This window comes from Mustela nigripes, chromosome 6 (assembly GCF_022355385.1).
Source record: "Mustela nigripes isolate SB6536 chromosome 6, MUSNIG.SB6536, whole genome shotgun sequence".
Lineage (NCBI taxonomy): Eukaryota > Metazoa > Chordata > Mammalia > Carnivora > Mustelidae > Mustela > Mustela nigripes.
The window spans coordinates 90163584-90187988 of NC_081562.1; the positions used below are offsets into that span (position 1 = coordinate 90163584).

A 24405-nucleotide genomic window follows, 5' to 3' on the forward strand; every position below is an offset into this window, starting at 1 on the left:
TTATGCCTACATTTTCCTTCCATTTTTCTTCCCACTCTGTTCTAATTCCTCTCTTCCAGTAAGTAATTTCCGAAAAGTCTTGCATTCCAACTGTGATTTACTTCTGCATCGGTAACTATGTCATTATCTGATTATACAAACTGACAATTGTATTTTTTATGTTAAAGTACTTATGTCTTGTTATTATTTTTATATATACAGCACTTATTTAATATTAAATAGTTATTATTTAATGCGTATTATTAGTTTATATAATTATATAACAAATGTATGCCTTACTTTTAACTGATTACATGTAGTATAATTTTTATTATCAAAATATTTGGGACATATAAAAATGGCATTTAAAAATCAATAATAATTCACTATCCAGAATTTCAAATAAGTAAAATATTAGTACTTGGTGATATTTCTCATTAGAATATTAAAGATAAGACAAATAAATATAAAGGCCAATTTTAAAAATTAGATGGGCAAATTGACACTGTAATTAAATATTCCTATTTGTACTGAGGGTTAAATTAACATGTATATTGGAATTTTTAAAAAATATAACTAAAAGGTGCCTTATAATAGTTATTATTTAACTTAGAATTACAAAATAACCTTGTTTCTCAATGCTTCAACACCAAGAAAGTCTAAGGATAAATAATAAAAAGGGCATATTTAGAAAGATTTATATTTCCGGATGATTAAAAATAAATTAGATTGAGTTTATTTTTATAAAAAAGGTTTCACAAGTTTTTATTATTCACAAAATATTAAGAAATTGTGATTAATGGATTAATTATTTTGTAGAAGTCAACATTTTAGGTCCTCTGTGGGATACAAAAATGAACACAACCATTCTCAAGGGAGATTCACTATAGAAAAGAATTAAAAGGCTACTGAGAAATGTAAGGATGGCTTCCAGGAATCCCTCGTGGTCTGTAAATATACAGTCTGACCTGGACTTGGTCTTGTTCCCACTAGATCAATGAACAACTTTCTTTTGAGGTCAAAACAAATTGACTTGGAAAATTTGAGCTATAAGTGCAAGTGGAGGAAAATCAATCTAGTTTAAGAATTCTCACTCATACACCAATGATGTTATATCCTTCTCAGTCCTCTCTTTAATTAGTGCTTTCCTAAGTTTTTAGATTAACATTATTGAAGAGGACTATCATATTATTTCCACATTTTTTAAGGTTTTCTGACATTTTGTATTTATTTCCTGAACTGTTTCCTTCGAGCCATCAAAGGAAATCTAATCAAATCGAATCAAATTTGATCAGAGTGAACTTTGCTGAAGTCTGGCAGAGAAGCAATGATTTGCATTCTGTTCTTCACAGCACAAATTTAACTCTTAAAATATAAAGGAGATAACTGTCATAAATTTAATAATTAAAATCTATAGCACAGGATATCCAGCACAACTGGGAATTGTCTGTATGTTAGTACAAATAGAAGACATTTTCCTGTATGTTTCTGAAATATCCTTATGGATCACTGTTCTCATGTAAAAGATAAGTGTGAGACAGAATTACAAGAGAACCAGATTTTTTTTTTCATAAAGCTAATAGCTCAGGAAGAAGGATGTTCAAATGGAATAGGCACTGGGCAACAATCTGGGTGACAGAACTGCTAATATCTGAGGCAAGTAGTTACTTTTCAAATTTGTGCTTCAGTGTAAAATTTTTTAAAAAAAGGTGCAGCTCCATTAAGCTCAAAAATAAAAATATTTTTGTATGTATATTTCTAGCAAGTCACAGAAGATATGAAAATTAATGAAAAACTAGTGAAACATTCATTTTGATGGAATTACAAGAAAAAACAATAAATGAGTAAGTGAATATATTCTTTATTTGTTAAAAAAAATAATAGGGCTATTACCTCTCTCACACAGTAAGTATATATAATATGCTACTATATATGTATACAGCATTCTCACACTATTTTGAAAATTATACCCCAAATTATTAATATATAAAATAAAATTAATGATTAAATTAAATAATTAATAGTGATAAATTACTTGTAAGAAAATCATTAATTGATTTCTTATGTCAGAAGATGTATAAAGGTTGTTACTTAAGCCTTCTTTCACTACCTTGTGATGGAATTAAGAACATTTCTGTTTTTAGGTGGTGGTATAACTTATAAATACATAAGAAAGATTATTGCATGAAGATTAACAAACTTCTGCGACATTTCAAATAAGAAAAGTAATAAAGCAAAACTCACAAATATGCATTATAACCAAATGCAAACAAGAGGATCAAAATAAGATCAACATGAAGTATAGAATATATTTTATAATTGTATCAGTGATGGTGATATTGATCATCATGAATTACACCTTTCATATCCTCCCTTTAATGCTTTTGCCATCTAGATATCTTTAAAGAAACAGGAGACAGAGAGAAGGAGGGAGAGCAAGAGAGGAATGAACCACACAGTGATCACAGAGTTTGTCCTGCTAGGCCTTTCTGATGATCCTGACCTTCAGATTGTGATTTTTCTCTTCTTATTTATCACATACTTATAAAGTGTCACTGGAAACCTGACTATCATCACTCTAGCCTTGGTGGACCCTCATCTGCAGACACCAATGTATTTCTTCCTCCGAAACTTCTCTTTCTTAGAAATCTCATTTACAACTCTGTGTATTCCTAGATTTCTGGGAGCAATTATCACCAGGGATAAAACTATTTCCTATAACAACTGTGCAGCCCAACTCTTTTTCCTTATTTTCATGGGGGTGACAGAATTTTACATTCTAACTGCCATGTCTTATGACCGCTATGTTGCCATCTGCAAGCCTCTTCATTACACCACCATCATGAGCAGGAAAGTCTGCACAGTGCTTGTGCTCTGTGCGTGGCTGGGCGGGTTCCTGACCATTTTCCCACCCCTCATGCTTCTGCTCCAGCTGGATTACTGCGCTTCCAATGTCATCGATCACTTTGCCTGTGACTATTTTCCCCTTCTACAACTATCCTGTTCAGATACGTGGCTCCTAGAACTGATTGGTTTTTACTTTGCTTTGGTTGCTCTGCTATTCACTTTGGCACTGGTGATTTTATCTTATATGTATATTATCAGAACGATTTTGAGATTCCCATCTGCCAGTCAGAGAAAAAAGGCTTTCTCCACATGCTCCTCTCATATGATTGTCATTTCCATTTCTTATGGAAGCTGTATATTTATGTATGCTAATCCCTCTGCAAAAGAAAAGGCATCATTGACAAAAGGAGTAGCTATTCTCAACACCTCTGTTGCCCCTATGCTAAACCCCTTCATTTACACTCTGAGAAACCGGCAAGTAAAACAAGCCTTCAGAGATGTGATCCATAAAGTAAATATTTTCTTCAAGTAAATTAAATATTTCTCCTGGGGCGGGGGTGGGAGGGAAGGAGAGTCTAAAGAGTAACTAGGTAAAATCCTGAAATTCCTAATATCTATATCAATATGCTTCTTCTTATAGTCTATGGTGTGTGCTGTGAAATGTGTAAGTCTGATGATTCACAGACCTATATATCTGGGGCAAATAATACATTATGTGCTAATTTAAAAAATCTACACTCCCAAAGTATTGTATATTAAATTCTGTTCTTAGAAGTAATAAGTAGTTGTGATTTGCACTTTAAATGTAGAGCTTTGTATTTTGTGAAATATAGTACATATTACAGGGTAAATATTGATCATGATATTATGTACTATTTATAGAATTTCCATGTTCTCTACCATTTTATTAAGTATTTATAGTTGGGGCACCTGGGTGGCTCAGTCAGTTAAGCATCTGCCTTCCATTCAGGTCATGATCCCAGGTCCTGAGATGGAGTCCCGCATCAGGCCCCCTGCTCAGCAGAGAGCCTGCTTCTCCCTCTCCCTCTGACCACCGCTCTGTCTACTCGGGCCTTCTCTTGCTCTCACTTGTTCTGTCAGATAAATAAATAAAATCTTAAAAAACTATTTATACCTGTTAAAGATTTGAAGCAAATGCAATAAAACTAAAACACATGCCGTTTTCCTAATTCCTTGAGTATATTATGACAGTTATTTTGAATAATTTGTCAGATGTGCTTTATATTTCTCTAGACTCTGCTAATGAAAATTTTGTTATTTGATTAGAGAAATTTTCTCTGTTTCTTCATGTTTCTTGTACCTTTGGGTTGATACATTTGAGAAAACAACGGCCTCTCACAGTCTTATAAACCTGGATTTGTACAGAGTAAGACCATCACCCTTCAGTCTAGTTTCAGTCCACAAAATTCTGGGGGCCTCTCAGACCTTTTCCAAGGATGTGCCTTCTCACACTTTTACAGGGATCTTCGAAGAAGATCAAATTCGAAGATTTTGCCCGTTTCCTTATTTTCTTATTTCATGGAGTTTGATCTCTTGCTCGCTCTGTTTCTGTGTTACCTCAGGTCCTTGAAGCAACATCTTGCCATCTAGATCCTTCTTATTCTCAGCAGCCTATAATACCTAGAGTATGCCAAGTGCCCTAAGTTAACAATTTTTTTTTAAAATTTTACCTTAGACTCTTCTTTCTGCAGTGCTCTTTCTTACATTATGTAAATCTCTGACATAGTGAACTATATTATTTTCCTTCTTTCTAAAGCATTTTTCTTAACAATTCCATCCAGCCTGAATATTGACAACACAAACATTTAATCTCTTTTCTCCAAGGAATTCTTTATTTCTTCAGGAAGTGTTTTTGTTGTTGTTGGTGGTGGTTGTGGTTGTTTTTTGTGTGGGGTTTTTGGATTGTAATTTTCTCTGCTTATCTTTCCCTTCTGTTCTTACATTTCATCTACTTTATCCACTAGATCCTTGCAATATTAATCACATTTATTTCAAATTTCCAGTCTTAATATTCTAACACCTCACCCATGTCTCGTTCTGAATCATTCTCTGCCTCTCCAAAATTTTATTTTTACCTTTGTTATGTTTGTACTCTTCTTGACACCCAGACACAATGCACTGGGAAAAAACAACAACAACAACAACAACAACAAAAAACAAAAACAAATACAGAACAGATAGACGTTTAGAAATGTGATGTTCTCAAAAAAAAAAAAAAAAATTCTTGCCATTTGCAATGATATGGATTGAACTAGAGGGTATTATGCTTGGTGAAGTAAGCCAGTAAGAGAAAGACAATTATCATATGATCTCTCTGAGGAATTTAAGATCTGGGCGGGAGGTTGTGGGAGAAAGGGAGGGAAAAATGAAACAATATGGGGCCAGGGAGGGAGACAAATTGTAAGAGACTCTTAATCTTAGGTAAGAAACTGAGGATTGTAGGGGGTGTCGGAGGAGAGATGGGGGGCTGGGTGATGGACATTGGGAAGGGTATGGGCTATGGTGAGTGCTGTGAATTGTGTTAAGACTAGTGACTCACAAACATGCACCACTGGGGCAAATAATGTTAATTATATGTTATTATTATTTGTTATTATTATATGTTAATTTTAAAAATCACAATAAAAGAAAAAAAGGAAAAGAAATGTTATGGTTAGGCATGGGAGAAGGGGACAGATTCTATAGTCCTATGGTTAGAGCTCAGTGTTTTAGTGAGCCTCCAGCCTCTGGATTATAAACTTCGTGAGTGTTTTCGGATTTTTCTCCCCACTTAAATAGAACAGGAAGGTTAGAGTGGGCTGAAGTTGGGTATTTTCTTTTTCCCAATGGAAGTCTAGAGGATACTGGAGTTGGGTATTTCCCTGTCTGGGGTGAGTTAAGCTCTATCATGTCCCAGCAGGTTAGACTCTGGTCAGCTAGATTTCTGTGAGGGCTGGCTCTTTGTGAGGGCTGGCTTTCTTAAGAGCACAGCACTCTCATGTATTTAAAAACGGTCCCTTTTCCTCTTCCCATGAAGAAGCATGAAGTGATTTTTCTGACATTATACTTGAGGTTTTCCTACTCTAGCACTGGACCTTATGGCAGTTCCTGCTCAGTAGCCTCTGTTCCCTTAAATCTTCACTTCTTATATTTATCTGTCTGATTTTCAATCTTGAGGGCAGTGATTTGCCTGCTCTACGGATCCAAACTGAGTTGATTTTTCAGGCTGTTCCTCCTTTTACTTATTGTTATACCCAGGTGGTGATTTGTGACATCTTACATGCAGAACTGCAAACTGAAGGTGTCATATGTCTTAGACCACATTATTTTTCTGTTTAATCTCACATTTCTATACATTCCTTGCATGACTATTGATCTCTCTCAAGCTACTTCTTCTTATAGAAACAGAGAGTTCCACATACTATGTTTTATTTAATTCGCTAAAAATTTACATTGTTAAACTTTTTTAGAAATGAAGAAAGAGGGGTGCCTGGGTGGCTCAGTGGGTTAAAGCCTCTGCCTTTCGCTCAGGTCATGATTCCAGGGTCCTGGGATCAAGCCCTGCATCAGGCTCTCTGCTCAGCAGGGAGCCTGCTTCCCTGCCCCCCTCTGCCTGCCTCTCTGCCTACTTGGGATCTCTATCTGTCAAATAATTAAATAAAGTCTTTAAAAAAAGAAATAATTCAGGAAATTCAGGAAATGTTCCTCCCCCCAAAAAAAGAAATGGAGAAAGAAAGGCCTTTAATGTGAATAAATAACAAAGCTTGAATTTGAATCTATCTCTCTTGGATCTAAAACTCCTTTAAAAAAAAAATCCTTGTGATACACTGCCTTCCATTGATATTCTTATATATCATGGGAACTTACATATAAAACTAAAAATATTTTTTAGAAGTTTTAAGTCCTGAAAGTAATAAACTTATGTATATATGAAAACTTCAATAGAAATTAGGTATCTGTTAAAATAGCTCTTTTTAATGATATGCTGGTTTTACTGATTAACTTTGATATGAACAATTAGATCATCACTCTTAAATTACTTGGATCACATAATTTATTAAATACTGTGGTTGAATCAGAATAATTTAGAATATTTAACAAGCAAAAAAATCACTACTTTGGGGCAACTTTTGGTGAAATGGGAATCAACAGACAAGTCAGAAAATGTTAAAGTACAATTTTGTATAATTTTATATTTGAAAAATGACAAAAAAATAATGGGTTCAATAGTATACATTATTTGGTATAATGGAGTAAATTTGCTGATTAAAAAATGGTTTGGTGTACTAAAAAAGTTCTGAACTGATAGGTTACTTTATAACTTTCAAAACATTTTCTCTCATTTGGCTTCCCTTGATTTTTAGTAATTGTGTGGCAATAGAAATCTTATCTATTTTGATTCCGTTTTATCCCCAGTGCTTTATATACTATTTAAATGTAGCAGATCAGTGAAGATATTTGTTGAAGGAAAAAAATAGTGATTGATTCAACAGATTGCTTTTTTGATAATTTTCTAAAATGAGACAGAAAGAAATCAGAATTGTAAAATCCTGCCAATTTACTAGATTTTATGTTTCCATCAATTACAGGGATAAACCCAGCACATCCTTCAAATGGAAAGGGATTTTCTGGGTAGTAGATGCTTCTCAAGAATCAGCACCATTACTATGATGGGAGAATGACTTCAAGTGATTCTTGGAAAAGACTGAAGAGTTCAATGAGTATTTAATCCATAATGAAAGACCCTAGAGGACCCGCACCCAAGGACGCACTCACAGACCACTGGATGCAATAAGCAAGAGGATTTTATTCGGGCATGCTCGGATTCCCAGGGACACTTCACCAGGATGGGTCAGTGCCTGAGAGCACCGATCTGTTTCGGGAGTCCCTTAATATAGAATTTTACAGTCCATTACATCAGAGCCCTCACTTTTCTAGCCAGTAATTTCAAAGCATTACAGTAAGGCCTACACATAGGTAGCCAATCCTTTAAAACCAACCATACATTCTGGCCAGTCACCGTTCAGGTAGTGTACAGTAGAGGGTACGTGTTGAATTGCACGTTTCTAACCTTTATCTGTATACGTGCTGAACCGCACGTCTCCAGCTAGCGTACGTGCTGAACCGTACCTCTCCGGCCTTGGTACGGGAGGCAACCCTTATCAATTTTACTTAGTAGTAGGGGAAATTCTTAACAGGGGAAGGGTATAACTTTATTTGATTACACAGCGAACGAGGGTTTAAGCAATTTTTCATTTCTTAGCAAAGCATTAGAAGCATTATTATACAGAAGCCAGAAACAGCTGGGTTAAACACAGATTTTTGCTATTCGTTATCCTGTTATGCTGCTTGCTGACTCCCTTATCTATGGTCAGCTGGCCACAGTTTCTTAGTTAGCATGAGCTGGTTATAAAAAGAATGTTAAAACTTATAGGCTATACTATAGTTCTGACCTGGGGTCCTTCAATAGTTTTTCATGCCTTTCAATGGGAAATCACTGAGCACTGAACTCTATCCCATTCTCCTTATCATTCTATATTCAGTGTTTTTGAATACTTTATTTCATACCTACTAGCTTGGAGTGCCACTTTTATGGAGATGTTTTAGTATATGATAAAATCTAATGTTTTCAGATGAAATTAAGTCGTCTCAGTATTTTACTCAGCAAAAGAAGACATAGGAGATTCTATTCTTGAGAGAAATCCTGATTCAGGAAATGCAGGAAATGTTCCCCAAAAACTGCATATTTAGTTATTTTTCATTTAGATTATATGCAAAATATTCCAAGTGCTTCTGGCTGATTTCTTATGCCCTTTTTTTTATCTCTTTGGGTATTATCCCAAAAGTTTCTCGTTCCAATATTAGTGCAACTGTTGATAACATTTGTACAATCCTTAGTGTATTTTCCTCTAGGCCCCTGTTGGCACATTTGATTTACTGGAGTATTTGCTCTGAGACATGGATATATATGGTAAATAAAACATGTGCATTAGGCAAGAGACAATCCACATGGAATCTTCTTCCAAAAGGTCCAAAGTAACTCCAAATCTAACTTCTCTTCACTATTTTTGCTCCCATAGCTATAGGGAAAAGTGTGTAAAAGAATATTAGCTACAGAAATAAAGTAACTTCAATGTATTGAGAAAGACTGATTTTTAAAATACTGAATCTCTTAACCTAAAACTGAAATAGTTGTCAATTTGCTTTTTTTTTTTTTAACCATTTCAACCAGCTGATGATGTCATTGTGTGACAAATAGAGGTAAGATTATAAAGTTGTAGCCAATGGAAAATTTGGTTTTTTTAGCACAGATTCATTAATGTTTACCTTAACTTTATTTTGGAATACATAGAATAATTTGGGTTTCTTATGTCAGCTGTATTTATCAAGGATTATGAAAAATGAGTATGTTACATTTCCTGTTTGTCATAATATCTTATTCCTCTATTACTTTTCATACAATTATTGTCTCTCAATTTGATCTTCTCCAATTCTACTATCAACTAACATCTGATGTCTGATCTTGCTTATTATACTTAATCTCCTTCATTGTCAGTGTCTTCAAATTAACATAGATAACTCGCACTGAGTAAATGAGATAAGTGCACTGAAAGACCTGCGGATCCCCTTACCCAAGAATTCAACACTGCCACATGATGCAAACAGCAAGAGGTTCTTTATTGTTTCTGCAGGCGCCTGCGGGTGGTCAGTAGCTCCTGCTAGCTGAGCACACCAGGCTGGGGTGGTGCAGGATTTTTATGGACAGATACAAACAAGTTTCAGGAGGGGCTGAGCTGACTGATTGATAGTTTGAACAGGCATACTTGGCGTCAGTGGAGTTGATCAGGGGACCCGAGCGCGAAAGCAGACAAAGCAATCTTACAGAAGCAGAACTGGCCAGTTAGCCCACGCATGCGAATGAAAGCACTATCAGGATATTGAAGACCTGGTTACTATCAAGCCAAGGCCATTTTCCCTCTAATGAGGCACTAACATAAAGACAATTGGGAGTCTCCTGGTGAAATGTTACATTCCTGCTATCAAACGTAAGGTAACTTCTTTGTTGTAAATCTCAAGAACATTTGCAAACCAAGGGAGACTCCTACCCTGCAGGACTGTGATTTCTGTAAGTTAACTATTTATAATGCTACACATATGGAGGGGAGCAGGTGAAGGCGGGGGGTGCAAGGCGCCAGCTTTTGCTTTGTCCTCAGCCAGCCTCTTGCTCCTTAGAGTTGAGGGTTTAAGCAATTTTTCATTTCTTAGCAGAACATTAGAAGCATTATTATACAGAAGCCAGAAACAGCTGGGTTAAACACAGATTTTTGCTATTCGTTATCCTGTTATGCTGCTTGCTGACTCCCTTATCTATGGCCAGCTGGCCACAGTTTCTTAGTTAGCATAAGCTGGTTATAAAAAGAATGTTAAAACTTATAGGCTATAGTATAGTTCTGACCTGGGGTCCTTCATTCAGCACACAGTTTTCACTGTCTCAAAGATGGTTTTGTTATTTAAACTGGGGCTATATTCTTCAAATATGTTCATTGACTTCATTTTGGGGAGAATAAAGATAATATTAACCACTTTTTGGGAGTACATTTTATACAGATTTTGTATGATTTAATTTTACTTTTTCTTAAATTAGTCCTCGTGACTATTCCATAAATTATTATTCCTATTTTTTTAAATGAAGGAAAAAGTAAAATTTAGAGAGATTAAGTAACTTGTCCAAAGTCACAATACTATGAGTTGCATTTTTAATCCATTTCTCTTTGAAGACAAAGCCCACAAGCGCCCCAATAATATCATATCTTATAAATAAAAATTAAGTTCTGATGCTTTATGCTTTTGAAGAATTTCTTTCCTTCTTTACATTAAAAATTATACCCAAATATAGATACCTAGTTAACAATAACAAATTGAGATAATCAGGATATATGTAGAATATCTTTATGAAAACCTACAGATTTTGAGAGTAATTTATATGATTACTGCTTTTCCTTCATTATTCCTATTCATACTGGTTGATGCTTTGATCTGATTTGGGATCCAAATTCTCCCTTTCTATTCGGAAAAAAACAAGGTGATTTTTTTTCCCCACAGGGGACTGAGGGAAACAAGATTCTGATCAAATTTGAGGAAAATTCTGAGACATTACTAAAGTAATAATCTGGGGGGGAAAAAAAAACCTAAATTGGTCGTTCATGAGATTCTTTTCTATTCAGTCACCATAAAGTTCTTGCACGACATTAGTTGTCAGTAAACATGGTCAGGAATAAAAAAAAAAAAAGTTAGTGGTTGTTATAACCTGAATTATTACTTGAGATACCACATTAAACCAATATTTTGTTCTCTGATTTGACAAATTAGCCTCACATCTAAATCTAACACCAAGTAAAGGAGTGTCATATGAGAGAGAAAGAGAATTGGAAAATTGTGTACTAATTTGTGGACAAAAATTTCCTCGGATTTATGTGTTCACACCTTTCTTTAAGGAGATTTAACTTACGAAGAGAGAATTTATTATACAGAACTAAAGAATTCTCTCTCTTTAAATTAGGAAGAGAGTGCAGGATGATAAAGTTAGTTTCCAATTATATTGTGGAATCATGGTGCTTTTACTACTTCTAATTATTACAAAAATAAAGAAAACAATCTCTTCATCTTTAGTAGGCCTTAAAAAATTGTTGTTTCTTTAAATTGGACAACCTGGAGAATGCTATTTTTCTTTTTTCAAAATGTATATGGAATGACAGAAGTGTCCTAAAAATCATTTCCAGTTATTTTATTTAACAAAATAGCAAGTAGCTGTTTATACAATTTGTTAATTTTCACTTTCAATGAATGACACACTTGATTCAACAATTAGATATCCATGACAGAATAGAATTCATTGAAAAGAAAGGAGCAAATGGGACTACAAATTTTGTGAACATAAGTTACATGTGACTGGGTAAAATAAACATGGATAAGCAGTTAGGAAGCAGAGCTTGAAATGATGTTTTAGAGTCTTGGATATATTTTTCATCACTCTACCAAAAACATCAGAAGAAGAAATAACTTACAGATCAAAGAGTTGTACACACAGTGTTAATGATAGAGAATTGTTCATTGAGAACAATGACTGTTATGATTGAAATATCGATCATACACCTGAATTACCACAAGTTTGTTTACAAAATATGTCACTATGGGTCTGTTTAAAAGCCCTTTAGCCTGCTTCCTCCAGTCCTGAGAAATAGCAAAAGAATTGTTCATTTCCTGTGACTTTCACGTGCTTTCCCCATAGCGTTGGCACTATCCATCTCAGTTGGAATTTGCCTTAAGTAATCAACAGCAACATTTTTTTTGCTAAACAGTGTGAAGTGAGTGAAAAGAGAACTCAGGCATATAACGGAAAAAAAAGAGCAAGAAACTTCACGGTATTATGATGCATTATTATATACCAGTAATCAATAATTCTACACCTTGAAACTAAATATCCTATTTGCAAAATGTCTTTCATAACTCTGAATTGACACTTTACTATTTAGTGAGAATGCACAGAATGAGGGATATGATAACGGACTGGTTTGATAAATTGAGAAAAATTTAGCTTCACTTCAAAATGCATTGTATTAATAAAGTTATTATTATTCAGGAAAAGAATATAAAGGGATGTCATGTACTGTCTTATCCTATACTCCAAGGTGTTGCCATAATAAAACTTTATAACTGAATACTCTTGTAGATAAAAGGAAAAATATAAAATTATAATATGGGATAGAAAGCAGAATTCATATATAAAGAATAATACCAACAACATTTAGATAGAAGAAACTCTGAAGGAAAAAATGTTCTATAAAATAATTTTATATATAAATACATTGTTTCTTTAGCTCATGAATCTGTAGATTAACCTAAATTTCTACCATGCCTTCTGTCAACTCTGTGCTGTCCAAAGTCCAAGGACATCATGTCAAAGAATTCATTAACTGTGGCTTCAGAAGAGGAATAGGAGGTTGGAAAAGAAAAATGTAAACCAGAGTGAAAACTTGGGAATTTTGTCACAGTGTTAAAAATTGAACTTCACTGACTTTCAAATTTTGGTCACATCCTCATTTGAGTGACTTCCCTCCAAACATACTGTCTTTTCTATGTTATACTACTAAGTAATAATATAGGGAATTAGGTGACAGAAATGAGGAAACAAGACAATGTGGTTGGAAGAAAACAAAGATTTTCTCAATGGGAAGGGAATCCTTCAGAAAATTATTTTGAAGAGTCAACAGGGAGCATTTCTATTCCAGTTATCAAATATTCAGAGAAACCTAGGTTAAATTCCTGTTCTTCTCATGTAGGGTATATAATGGGGATAAGATTTTTTAAAATCTTTTTAAAATCAATTCCCAATCTGTGAAATAAAGGATTTTGAAAAATCATTCTATGTTAAACACAGAGTGTGGCTGATGGTAAAAACTTACTTTAAAACATGTCACCCACTTTTATTAAGTTGTCTTAAAGTTCTCTTACATTAAATTAATTAAACTAAACTAAATTAAATTAGTTTGCTTCCAGAGACAAATTCCAGCGGCTTCCCACATGCAATCCCCTTTCTCTAATCCTTCTGTTTGTGTTTTCTTCTCTACACAAAAGAAGAAGAAGAAAAAAAAAAAGAAAAACCACACAGGATAAACAGTTTATCCTCCTGGAATTGTCAGATGACCCACAGCTTTAGGGGGTGATCTTTGTCTTTCTGTTCATCACCTACATGCTCAGCATCACTGGGAACCTGACCATTATCACCCTTACCTTGCTGGATTCCCACCTCCATACTCCCATGTATTTCTTCCTCAGAAATTTCTCCTTGCCAGAGGTTTCATTCACAACTGTCAGCATACCCAAGTTCCTGGGCACCCTGATTACAGGAGATAAAACCATTTCTTTTAATGACTGTATGGCTCAGTTGTTTTTGTTTTGTTTTGATTTGTTTTGTTTTTGTTTTTGTTTTTATTCTGTTGGGAGTCACTGAATTTTACCTTCTGACTGCCATGTCCTATGACCATTACATTGCCATCTGCAAACCTCTGCATTGCATAACCATTTCATGAATCCCAGAGTCTGCATACTTCTTGTTTTCTCTTCATGGCTGATTTCACTCTTTTTTTTTTTTTCATTATTTTTTATTTTTTATAAACATATATTTTTATCCCAAGGGGTACAGGTCTGTGAATAACCAACTTTACACACTTCACAGCACTCACCAAAGCACATACCCTCCACAATGTCCATAACCCCAACCCCTTTTCCCAAAACCCCTCCCCCCAGCAACCCTCACTTTGTTTTTTGAGATTAAGAGTCACTTATGGTTTGTCTCCCTCCCAATCCCATCTTCTTTCATTTATTCTTCTCCTACCCACTTAAGCCCCCATTTTGCATCACCACTTCCTCATATCAAGGAGATCATATGATAGTTGTCTTTCTCTGCTTGACTTATTTCACTAAGCATGATACACTCTAGTTCCATCCATGTTGTCGCAAATGGCAAGATTTCATTTCTTTTGATGGCTGCATAGTATTCCATTGTGTATATATATAACCTCTTCTTTATCGATTCATCTGTTGATGGACATCTAGGTTCTTTCCATAGCTTGGCTATTGTGGACATTGTGGACATTGTGGACATTGCTGCTATAAACATTAGGGTGCATGTGCCCCTTTGGATCACTACGTTTGTATCTTTAGGGTAAATACAGAATAGTGCAATTGCTGGGTCATAGGGCAGTTCTATTTTCAACATTTTGAGGAACCTCCATGCTGTTTTCCACAGTGGCTGCACCAGCTTGCATTCCCACCAACAGTGTAGGAGGGTTCCCCTTTCTCCGCATCCTCACCTGCATCTGTCATTACCTGACTTGTTTATTTTGGCCATTCTGACTGGTGTGAGGTGGTTTTGATTTGTATTTCCCTGATGCCGAGTGATATGGAGCACTTTTTCATGTGTCTGTTGGCCATCTGGATGTCTTCTTGGCAGAAATGTCTGTTCATGTCCTCTGCCCATTTCTTGATTGGATTATTTGTTCTTTGGGTGTTGAGTTTGCTAAGTTCTTTATAGATTCTGGACACTCGTCCTTTATCTGATATGTCGTTTGCAAATATCTTCTCCCATTCTGTCAGTTGTCTTTTGATTTTGTGAACTCTTTCCTTTGCTGTGCAAAAGCTTTTGATCTTGATGAAATCCCAATAGTTCATTTTTGCCTTTGCTTCCCTTGCCTTTGGCGTTGTTCCAAGGAAGATGTTGTTACAGCTGAGGTCGAAGAGGTTGCTGCCTGTGTTGTCCTCAAGGATTTTGATGGATTCCTTTTGCACATTGAGGTCCTTCATCCATTTTGAGTCTATTTTTGTGTGTGGTGTAAGGAAATGGTCCAGTTTCATTTTTCTGCATGTGGCTGTCCAATTTTCCCAGCACCATTTATTGGAAGAGGCTGTCTTTTTTCCATTGGACAGTCTTTCCTGCTTTGTCGAAGATTAGTTGACTGTAGAGTTGAGGGTCTATTACTGGGCTCTCTATTCTGTTCCATTGATCTATGTGTCTGTTTTTGTGCCAGTACCATGCTGTCTTGACGATGACAGCTTTGTAATAGAGCTTGAAGTCCGGAATTGTGATGCCACCAACGTTGGCTTTCTTTTTCAATATCCCTTTGGCTACTCGAGGTCTTTTCTGGTTCCATATAAATTTTAGAATTATTTGTTCCATTTCTTTGAAAAAGATGGATGGTACTTTGATAGGAATTGCATGAAATGTGTAGATTGCTCTAGGTAGCATAGACATTTTCACAATATTTATTCTTCCAATCCAGGAGCATGGAACATGTTTCCATTTCTTTGTGTCTTCCTCTATTTCTTTCATGAGTACTTCATAGTTTTCTGAGTATAGATTCTGTGCCTCTTTGGTTAGGTTAATTCCTAGGTATCTTATGGTGTTGGGTGCAATTGTAAATGGGATTGACTCCTTAATTTCTCTTTCTTCTGTCTTGCTGTTGGTGTAGAGAAATGCAACTGATTTCTGTGCATTGATTTTATATCCTGACACTTTACTGAATTCCTGTACAAGTTCTAGCCGTTTTGGAGTGGAGTCTTTTGGGTTTTCCACATATAGTATCATATCATCTGTGAAGAGTGATAGTTTGACTTCTTCTTTGTAGATTTGGATGCCTTTAATTTCCTTTTGTTGTCTGATTGCTGAGGCTAGGACTTCTAGTACTATGTTGAATAGCAGTGGTGATAATGAACATCCCTGCCGTGTTCCTGACCTTGGTGAAAAAGTTTTCAGGTTTTCTCCATTGAGAATGATATTTGCGGTGGGTTTTTCATAGATGGCTTTGATAATATTGAGGTATGTGACCTCTATCCTTACACTTTGAAGAGTTTTGATAAGGAAGGGATGCTGTACTTTGTCAAATGATTTTTCAGCATCTATGGAGAGTATCATATGGTTAATGTTCTTTCTTTTATTAATATATTATATCACATTGATTAATTTGTGGATGTTGAACCAACCTTGCAGCCCTGGAATAAATCCCACTTGGTCATAGTGAATGATCCTTTTAATGTACTGTTGAATCCTATTGGCTAGTACTTTGGTGAGAATTTTCGCATCTGTGTTCATCAAGGATATTGGTCTGTAGTTCTCTTTTTTGATGGATCCTTGTCTGGTTTTGGGATCAAGTTGATGCTGGCCTCATAAAATGAGTTTGGAAGTTTTCCTTCCGTTTCTATTTTCTGGAATAGTTCAGGGGAATAGGAATTAATTCTTCTTTAAATGTTTGGTAGAATTCCCCCGGAAAGCCATTTGGCCCTGGGTTTTTGTTTGTTTGGAGATTTTTGAGGACTGTTTCAATCTCCTTACTGGTTATGGGTCTGTTCAGGCTTTCTATTTCTTTATGGTTTAGTTGTGGTAGTTTATATGTCTCTAGGAATGCATCCAATTCTTCCAGATTGTCAAATTTGTTGGCGTAGAGTTGCTCATAGTATGTTCTTATAATTGTCTGTAATTCTTCGGTGTTGTGATCTCTCCTCTTTCATTCATAATTTTAATTATTTTGGTCCTTTCTCTTTTCTTTTTGATAAGTCTGGCCCGGGGTTTATCAATCTTACTAATTCTTTCAAAGAACCAGCTCCTAGTTTCGTTGATTTGTTCTATTGTTTTTTTTGGTTTCTATTTCATTGATTTCTGCTCTGATCTTTACGATTTCTCTTCTCCTGTTGGATTTAGGGTGTCTTTCTTGTTCTTTCTCAAACTCCTTTAGGTTTAGGGGTAGGTTGTGTATTTGAGACCTTTCTTGTTGCTTGAGAAAGGCTTGTACAGTTATCTATTTTCCTCTCAGGACTGCCTTTGTTGTGTCCCATAGATTTTGAACCATTGTCTTTTCATTATCATTTGTTTCCATGAATTTTTTAAATTCTTCTTTCATTTCCTGGTTGACCAATTCATTCTTTAGAAGGATGCTGTTTAGTGTCCATGTATTTGGGAATGTATTTCCAAATTTCCTCTTGTGGATTGAGTTCTAGCTTCAGAGCATTGTGGTCTGAAAATATGCATGGAAGGATCCCAACATTTTCATAGCAGTTGAGACCTGATCTAGGACTGAGGATGTGATGTATTCTGGAGAATGTTCCTTGTGCACTAGAGAAGAATGTGTATTCTCTTCTTTGGGATGAAATGATCTGAATATGTCTGTGATGTCCATCTGGTCCAGTGTGTCATTTGAGACCTTTATTTCCTTGTTGATCTTTTGCTTGGATGATCTGTCCATTTCAGTGAGGGGTGTGTTAAAGTCCCCTACTATTATTGTATTATTGTTGATGTATTTATTTTATAATTGTTATTAATTGGTTTATATAGTTGGCTGCTCCCAAGATGGCGGCATAGATATTTAAAATTGTTAATCTTCTTGTTGGACAGACCTTTTGAGTATGATATAGTGTCCTTCCTCATCTCTTATTATAGTCTTTGGCTTAAAATCTAATTGATCTGATATAAGGTTTGCCACTCCTGCTTTCTTCTGATGTCCATTAGCATGGTAAATTCTTTTCCACCCCCTCACTTGAAATCTGGAGGTGTCTTCGGGCTCAAAATTAGTTTCTTGTAGGCAAAATATAGCGGGTTTTTTTTTTTTAATCCATTCTGATACCCTGTGTCTTTTGACAGGGGCATTTAGCCCATTAACATTCAGGGTAACTATTGGGAGATATGAATTTAGTGCCACTGTATTGCCTGTAAGGTGACTGTTACTGTATTGTCTCTTTTCCTTTCTGTTCTACTACGTTTGGCCTCTCTCTTTGCTTAGAGGACCCCTTTCAATATTTCCTGTAGAGCTGGTTGGGTGTTTGCAAATTCTTTCAGTTTTTGTTTGTCCTGAAAGCTTTTAATCTTTCCTTCTATTTTCAATGATAACCTAGCTGGATATAGTATTCTTGGATGCATGTTTTTCTCATTTAGTTCTCTATATATCATGTCAGCTCTTTCTGGCCTCCTAGGTCTCTGTGGGTAAGTCTGCTGCCAATCTAATATTTTTACCATTGTATGTTACAGACTTCTTTTCCTGGGCTGCTTTCAGGATTTTTTCTTTGTCACTAAGACTTGTAAAGTTTATAATTAGGTGATGGGCTGTGGACCCATTCTTGTTGATTTTGAGGGGGGTTCTGTGCACCTCCTGGATTTTGATATTTGTTCCCTTTGCCATATTGTGGAAATTCTCTCCAATAATTCTCTCCAGTATACTTTCTGCTCCCCTCCTTCTTTCTTTTTCTTCTGGAGTCCCAATTATTCTAATGTTGTGTCATCTTATGGTGTCACTTATCTCTCGAATTCTCCCCTCGTGGTCCAGTAGCTGTTTGTGCCTCTTGCTCAGCTTCTTTATTCTCTGTCATTTGGTCTTCTATATTGCTAATTCTTTCTTCTGCCTCATTTATCCTAGCAGTGAGAGCCTCCATTTTTTATTGCACCTCATTAATAGCTTTCTTTTTCTTTTTCTTTTTCTTTTTTAAAGATTTTATTTATTTATTTGACAGAGAGAGATCACAAGCAGGCAGAGAGGCAGGCAGAGAGAGTGGAGGAAGCAGGCTCCCTGCTGAGCAGACAGTCCGATGCGGGGCTTGATCCCAGGACCCTGAGATCAAGACCTGAGCTGAAGGCAGCGGTTTAACCACTGAGCCACCCAGGCATCCCAATAGCTTTCTTTTTCAACTTGGTAGATTTTAGTTCTTTTATTTCTCCAGAGAGGGCTTTTATATCTCCTGAGAGGGGTTTTCTGATATCTTCCATACCTTTTTCAAGCCCAGCTAGAACCTTGAGAATCATCATTCTGAACTCTAGATCTGACATATTACCAATGTCTGTATTGATTAGATCCCTAGCCTTTTGTACTGCCTCTTGTTCTTTTTTTTTTTTTTTTTTTTTTTTTTTGGAGCATTTTTCTGCCTTGTCATTTTGTCCAGATAAGAGTACATGAAGGAGCAAGTAAAAATACTAAAAGGGTGGCAACAACCCCAGGAAAACATGCTTTAGCCAAATCAGAAGAGACCCTAAATTGTGAGGAGGGAGAAAGGTGATAATAAGCCTGGGTGGCTCAGTGAGTTAAAGCCTCTTCCTTCAGCTCAGGTCATGATTCCAGGGTCCTGGGGTCAAGCCGCTCATCAGGCTCTCTGTTCATTAGGGAGCCTACTTCCTTCCTCTATTTCTGCCTCTCTGCCTCCTGTGATCTCTATTTGTCAAATAAATAAATAAAATCTTCAAAAAAAAAAAAGAGGTTCAGAAAGAAAAATAAAAGAAAGAAAAGAAAGTCGTTGATTTTCTGTTTCTAGATTTGCTGTTCTTCTTCTCTTTGATCTGCTGCTGGATTTGTAGGTGTTTGCAATCTTTAGATAAGCTATCTAGCTGATCTTCTACTACCTGAAGTAGTCTCAGCCTTCTACTACTTCTCTGCCATCTTGGCTCCCTGCCCTACATTGGGTCTTTTGACAACTATGCAAAAATCAGTTTATTTGATGTCTATTGATCTCTCATGAAGTTATTGAGAACAGTTCTTGTTAAGGTTTGCATTGGAGATTTCTAATTGTAGGAACTTCCATGATGAAAACCATTATTATTTTTTCACACACAAAAAGGATTCTCTTAACTATATGGGTTACAACTAGTAACTTAACAGGTCCAACATCATCTGTCAATCAATAGACTTTGAGACTAAAAATTCAACTTATAGAATAATAGCTCAATTAAATGATGGTAGTTAGTAAGCATGAGGCCAACCAGACATCTAGTGGAGGGGCTTACCTGCACAAGAGCATGATAATATATCACTGAAAATGATTATTAATATATACTGAGAGTAATAAGTAATAGGATTCCAGTTCAGGTTTTAGAGAAAGTCTTAAAAGATTTGGATCCCTTAACCATTTGATTTAATAAATTTCATATTTGATTTAGAACATGTTAGAGCAAACCATTATTTGTAATTAAAATCCATCCTCCACTGAGGAGAGTGAAACCTGTAGCTTAAATGATGTTTCATTGACCTAAAACATAGTCACTCATCAACCTCAGAATACATGGAGGTAATTGACACATTACTAAAAAACAGATGCCTACTAGCTTGTGGATAGGAGGGTAACAGGTGTAATCAGTCTTCATTAAAAGTAAATTATTGCAAGGCCTAGAGAAAAGCTAGACAGCTATTAGGAACTAGGAATAAAGCAGTAAGGGTAGAAAGTTAGAGAGTGAGAGGGTGATTGATCAAGGAAGAAAGAGAGAGGCAATCCAGTATCTATGAGTTTGAGAAAAGATATGGAGAAGAAACATGTCTAATAGGATATTTCATGAAGTACAGTGCTTTGTGAGATAGAAATTCATTCCCTTTCCCTGTGAGACACTAAAAATTGTGTTGCTCACAAACACAAAAATGGTGAACACCAGACACTTTAAATTCTTTCTGCCTCAGAATCTTTCTTTTCCTGAATAATAATAGCACTGACCTCAGATAGTTTTGTATTGTCTGCTTGTTTGAAAAAATGAGATAATTTTATGGTCAGTGCCTGGTAATCAATAAAAGCTCTGAATAAAATATAAAAAGAATTGCTATTTGAATACAAAACTAAAGGCAAAGGAATAGAATTTTCACAAGTAGAGAATCAGTTTCACCATCTTCACTTGAAATATCTTGAATAATATTTTCAATGCTTATTTTAATGTGTAGCAGTTATAAATTCTACACATCTCAGCATCTACATATTTTCCTATGTGTGAGTCAGTGGTTTGTTCATCCTTTCCCACTTCTTTCTTTTGTCCCACTTTCAAATACTCTCATCTTTCAATCTTGTAAATAATCTGCATCCTGACTCCCACAAATAGTAATAATCTGCACTACTGGTATTAAATGCACACATGTTTTATGCCCACATTTATAACTGCAAAGAAAATAAGATAAATTGTTAAATATAAATTTATATTACACATATGTGTACATATGGTACTCATATGTATTTCTTCTTATTTTATTTATTTATTTGACACAGAGAGAGAGATCACAAGTAGGCAGAGAGGCAGGCAGAGACAGAGGGGGAACAGTCTTCCTGCTGAGCAGAGAGCCTGTTGTGGGGCTCAATCCAAGGACCCTGAGACAATGACCTAAGCCGAAGGCAGATGCCCAAGCCACTGAGCCATTGAGATGCTCTATATTTCTATATTACATTACCCTTCTAGTAATAAAAATGACATCTTTCATTGAAGGAATTCTGGAAATAAACAAGACAAAATATCCAATGCCAGCTTTCCAGATATTTATTTTATTGATTCACAAATATTCTCAATATGAGAAGATGTCATACACACAAATATAAATAGCTGTTTAATGGAAGTAAATAACACAGTGAAGAAAGTCGTTAAAAGGCAATAAAAGCCACAAAAGGCTTGGGAATGGCTTCCCTAAATTCAAAGGGTCAATGTAAGTATAAACCTCCTCATCAGTCTTTAAGAGGTTGTCCATTTCAGAAAACAATCAGTCATACTAGAAATCCACAGCAGTGTTTTCCACCATTTCATCCTGATAAAGAATTCTTCTCTGGATACCCAAAATTCAAAAGATATAAGCACACTAATTCTACTGAAGTCAAGTCCAGTTTCTGGAAGAAAAATGTGTGTTCCTTATGCAATCACAGAAGACTGAAATTTTACACTTGATCTTAGCCAAAAGGCCGAGAAGCAATAGAAGTGTGAAATTCTAAATCTAGCTTTCACATACTTAGGATCTCATCGTTTCTATATTTACCTATTTACCTGAGTCATTTTGCTGTTTGTACTTCTTAATCAATATTTATAAAAATGATTCACCTCTGTCTTTAAGGATTCTTCTCCTTGTACTCTGTTTACTTAATGAATTACCCTGGACCAACAAAAAGACACAGATAAAATAAGTCCAGTTCCATTTCTATGGCAGACATAAAGAACATTGCATATTTTTGGTTTCTCAAAACCAAATTTCCTGTTTTCAAATTTCCTCTGTTCCAAAATTTCCTGTTTGGAGGAAAATATAACAGTCCATGAACTTAAGGAAAATATTACTTAGGTTTTATAGATGTATAATCATAGAATTACAAAATACTGATTTTAAATATTTGCATGAATAGAAAGGAAAATGATTGAATAAATAGTGCTTTGTATTATATGAATAGAGGCAAATGGGAAAGTACTAGTCAACCTAGGTGTAACTGAATTGTATGTAGAGTTTGAGAGAGAGATGAAAAGCAAGAATGAGTTGAATTATAATAAAATATTGTCACCATTTTATATCAGGAATGAAGGGAATTGCGAGTCAAAGAGAATTATAATTCCTAAGAACCATGAAAAAGTTAAATCAACACACTTGTTTTAAGAGCACAGTAGAAACCAAATATTTTGTTAACTCAATTTACCCACTCTGAAATTGTGTAAATGTTTAAGCAAATCAGTTGTTAAAATTTGAGACTAGGTCATCAAGAAGAATCAAGAAGTAAGTAAATTTGTTATTCTTCAATATAATATAAGGAATCTTCATTTTACTTAAATGTTTTAAAGATCACATTTGCATATATGTTTGTGGATTTACAATCATTTAAATATTAAAAATTAAATAATTGCCTACTATCAAGAGACTATTAATAAAATCCTAAAGCAGGAACATAGAAATAAATCTCGGATTGTTCATTTTTACCTAATTTAAAAATGTACTCTGTCACATACAAAGGATTATTTTTAAAATTGGAAAGAATATCTGCTTCCTAGTTGATGTTATTTTGACCATCCATTTGTTCATTTTCCATAGCAGTATTCTATAATTTAAAAAAAAAGAAATAAAAAGGAAAAGGATTATGCATTGAATGATTTCAACTACTCTAGGCATTTATTTAATTTACTAATAGAAGGTTATCTTCTTGTCTATTAGATCTTTTTATCAATAAAGCAAAAAAAAAAAAAAAAAAGGTAAGAGTGTGATAGCATCAACCAAACTCTTAAGAAAGTAATTTATGAGGGAATACCAACATTCCCATGGATAAACATGCATGTTGTACAGTGAGATGAATACTATGGTGACTAATTGTGTAAACTTGTGGAAGTTTTCTAAACTATGTAGGTCTCCAAATATGAAATGTGGAGGTGGGCCCAAATAACCCCTGTGAGATATGAAACCCTGTATTTATATTATCCATAATCCAGACTAGTTTTTATAATATTGAGGACAAGAAAAATATCAATTAGAATATTTTCATGTTTTTTAATAAAAGGAGCTAAATATTTTCAAGAATAATTAGAATATTATTTTTAAAAACATCAAAATAAGTAGCTTCTGCTTAAATGTTAGCATAAGATTTTTTTATCCATGGCTCATGACTGTGCATTTTCAACAAAAAGAAATCAGTATTTAACTTCAAATAATATGTATTACCTGAATGTGAGGCCCAGTACAAATTGGAGAGTTGCTGAAGGAAAACATTTGTTTTGGGTTTCATAGATTATTCATCACTGTGGATATTTTTAAAATTCTGTACTCTAACTTCAATCATGTTTTAACTTTTTATGTTCTATAGGGGAACATACAGTTTCCGCTTTACAGGGGGGAAGAATGGATCAGCAATGAAAAACCGCACAGTACCCACAGAATCCATTCTTCTAGGGCTATCAGATGACCCACAGCTGGAGGCTATGTTTTTCTCTTCTTAATTATCATATATATATATATATTAATTATCATATATATATATATTTTTTAAATTATAGAATACTGATATATATATATATAAAGTATCACTAGTAATTTGACCATCATCACTCTCACCTTGGTTGACTCCCATCTTTAGACCCCCATGCATTTCTTCCTCAGGAACTTCTCTGTATTAGAAATATCCTTTACAACTGTCTGTATTCTTAGAGTTCTGGGCACAATTATCACCAGAGACAAGATGATCTCATACAATATTTGTACAGCTCGGTTGTTTTTCTTCATCTTTATGAGAATAACTGAGTTTTACCTTCTAACTGCCATGTCCTATGACCGCTATGTTGCCATC

At 35.0% G+C, this 24405-nt stretch overlaps 2 protein-coding genes across 2 annotated transcripts in view; one reads left to right on the forward strand and one right to left on the reverse strand.

The window, feature by feature from the left end:
• LOC132019763 (olfactory receptor 6C1-like) overlaps positions 1–24405 on the reverse strand; it is a 67603-nt gene that overhangs the window by 3459 nt on the left and 39739 nt on the right. The window lies entirely within an intron of this gene.
• Positions 2426–3358, forward strand: LOC132019765 (olfactory receptor 6C3-like). The gene is given in 1 exon segment (XM_059403340.1): positions 2426–3358. A coding segment is annotated over 1 exon segment (933 nt).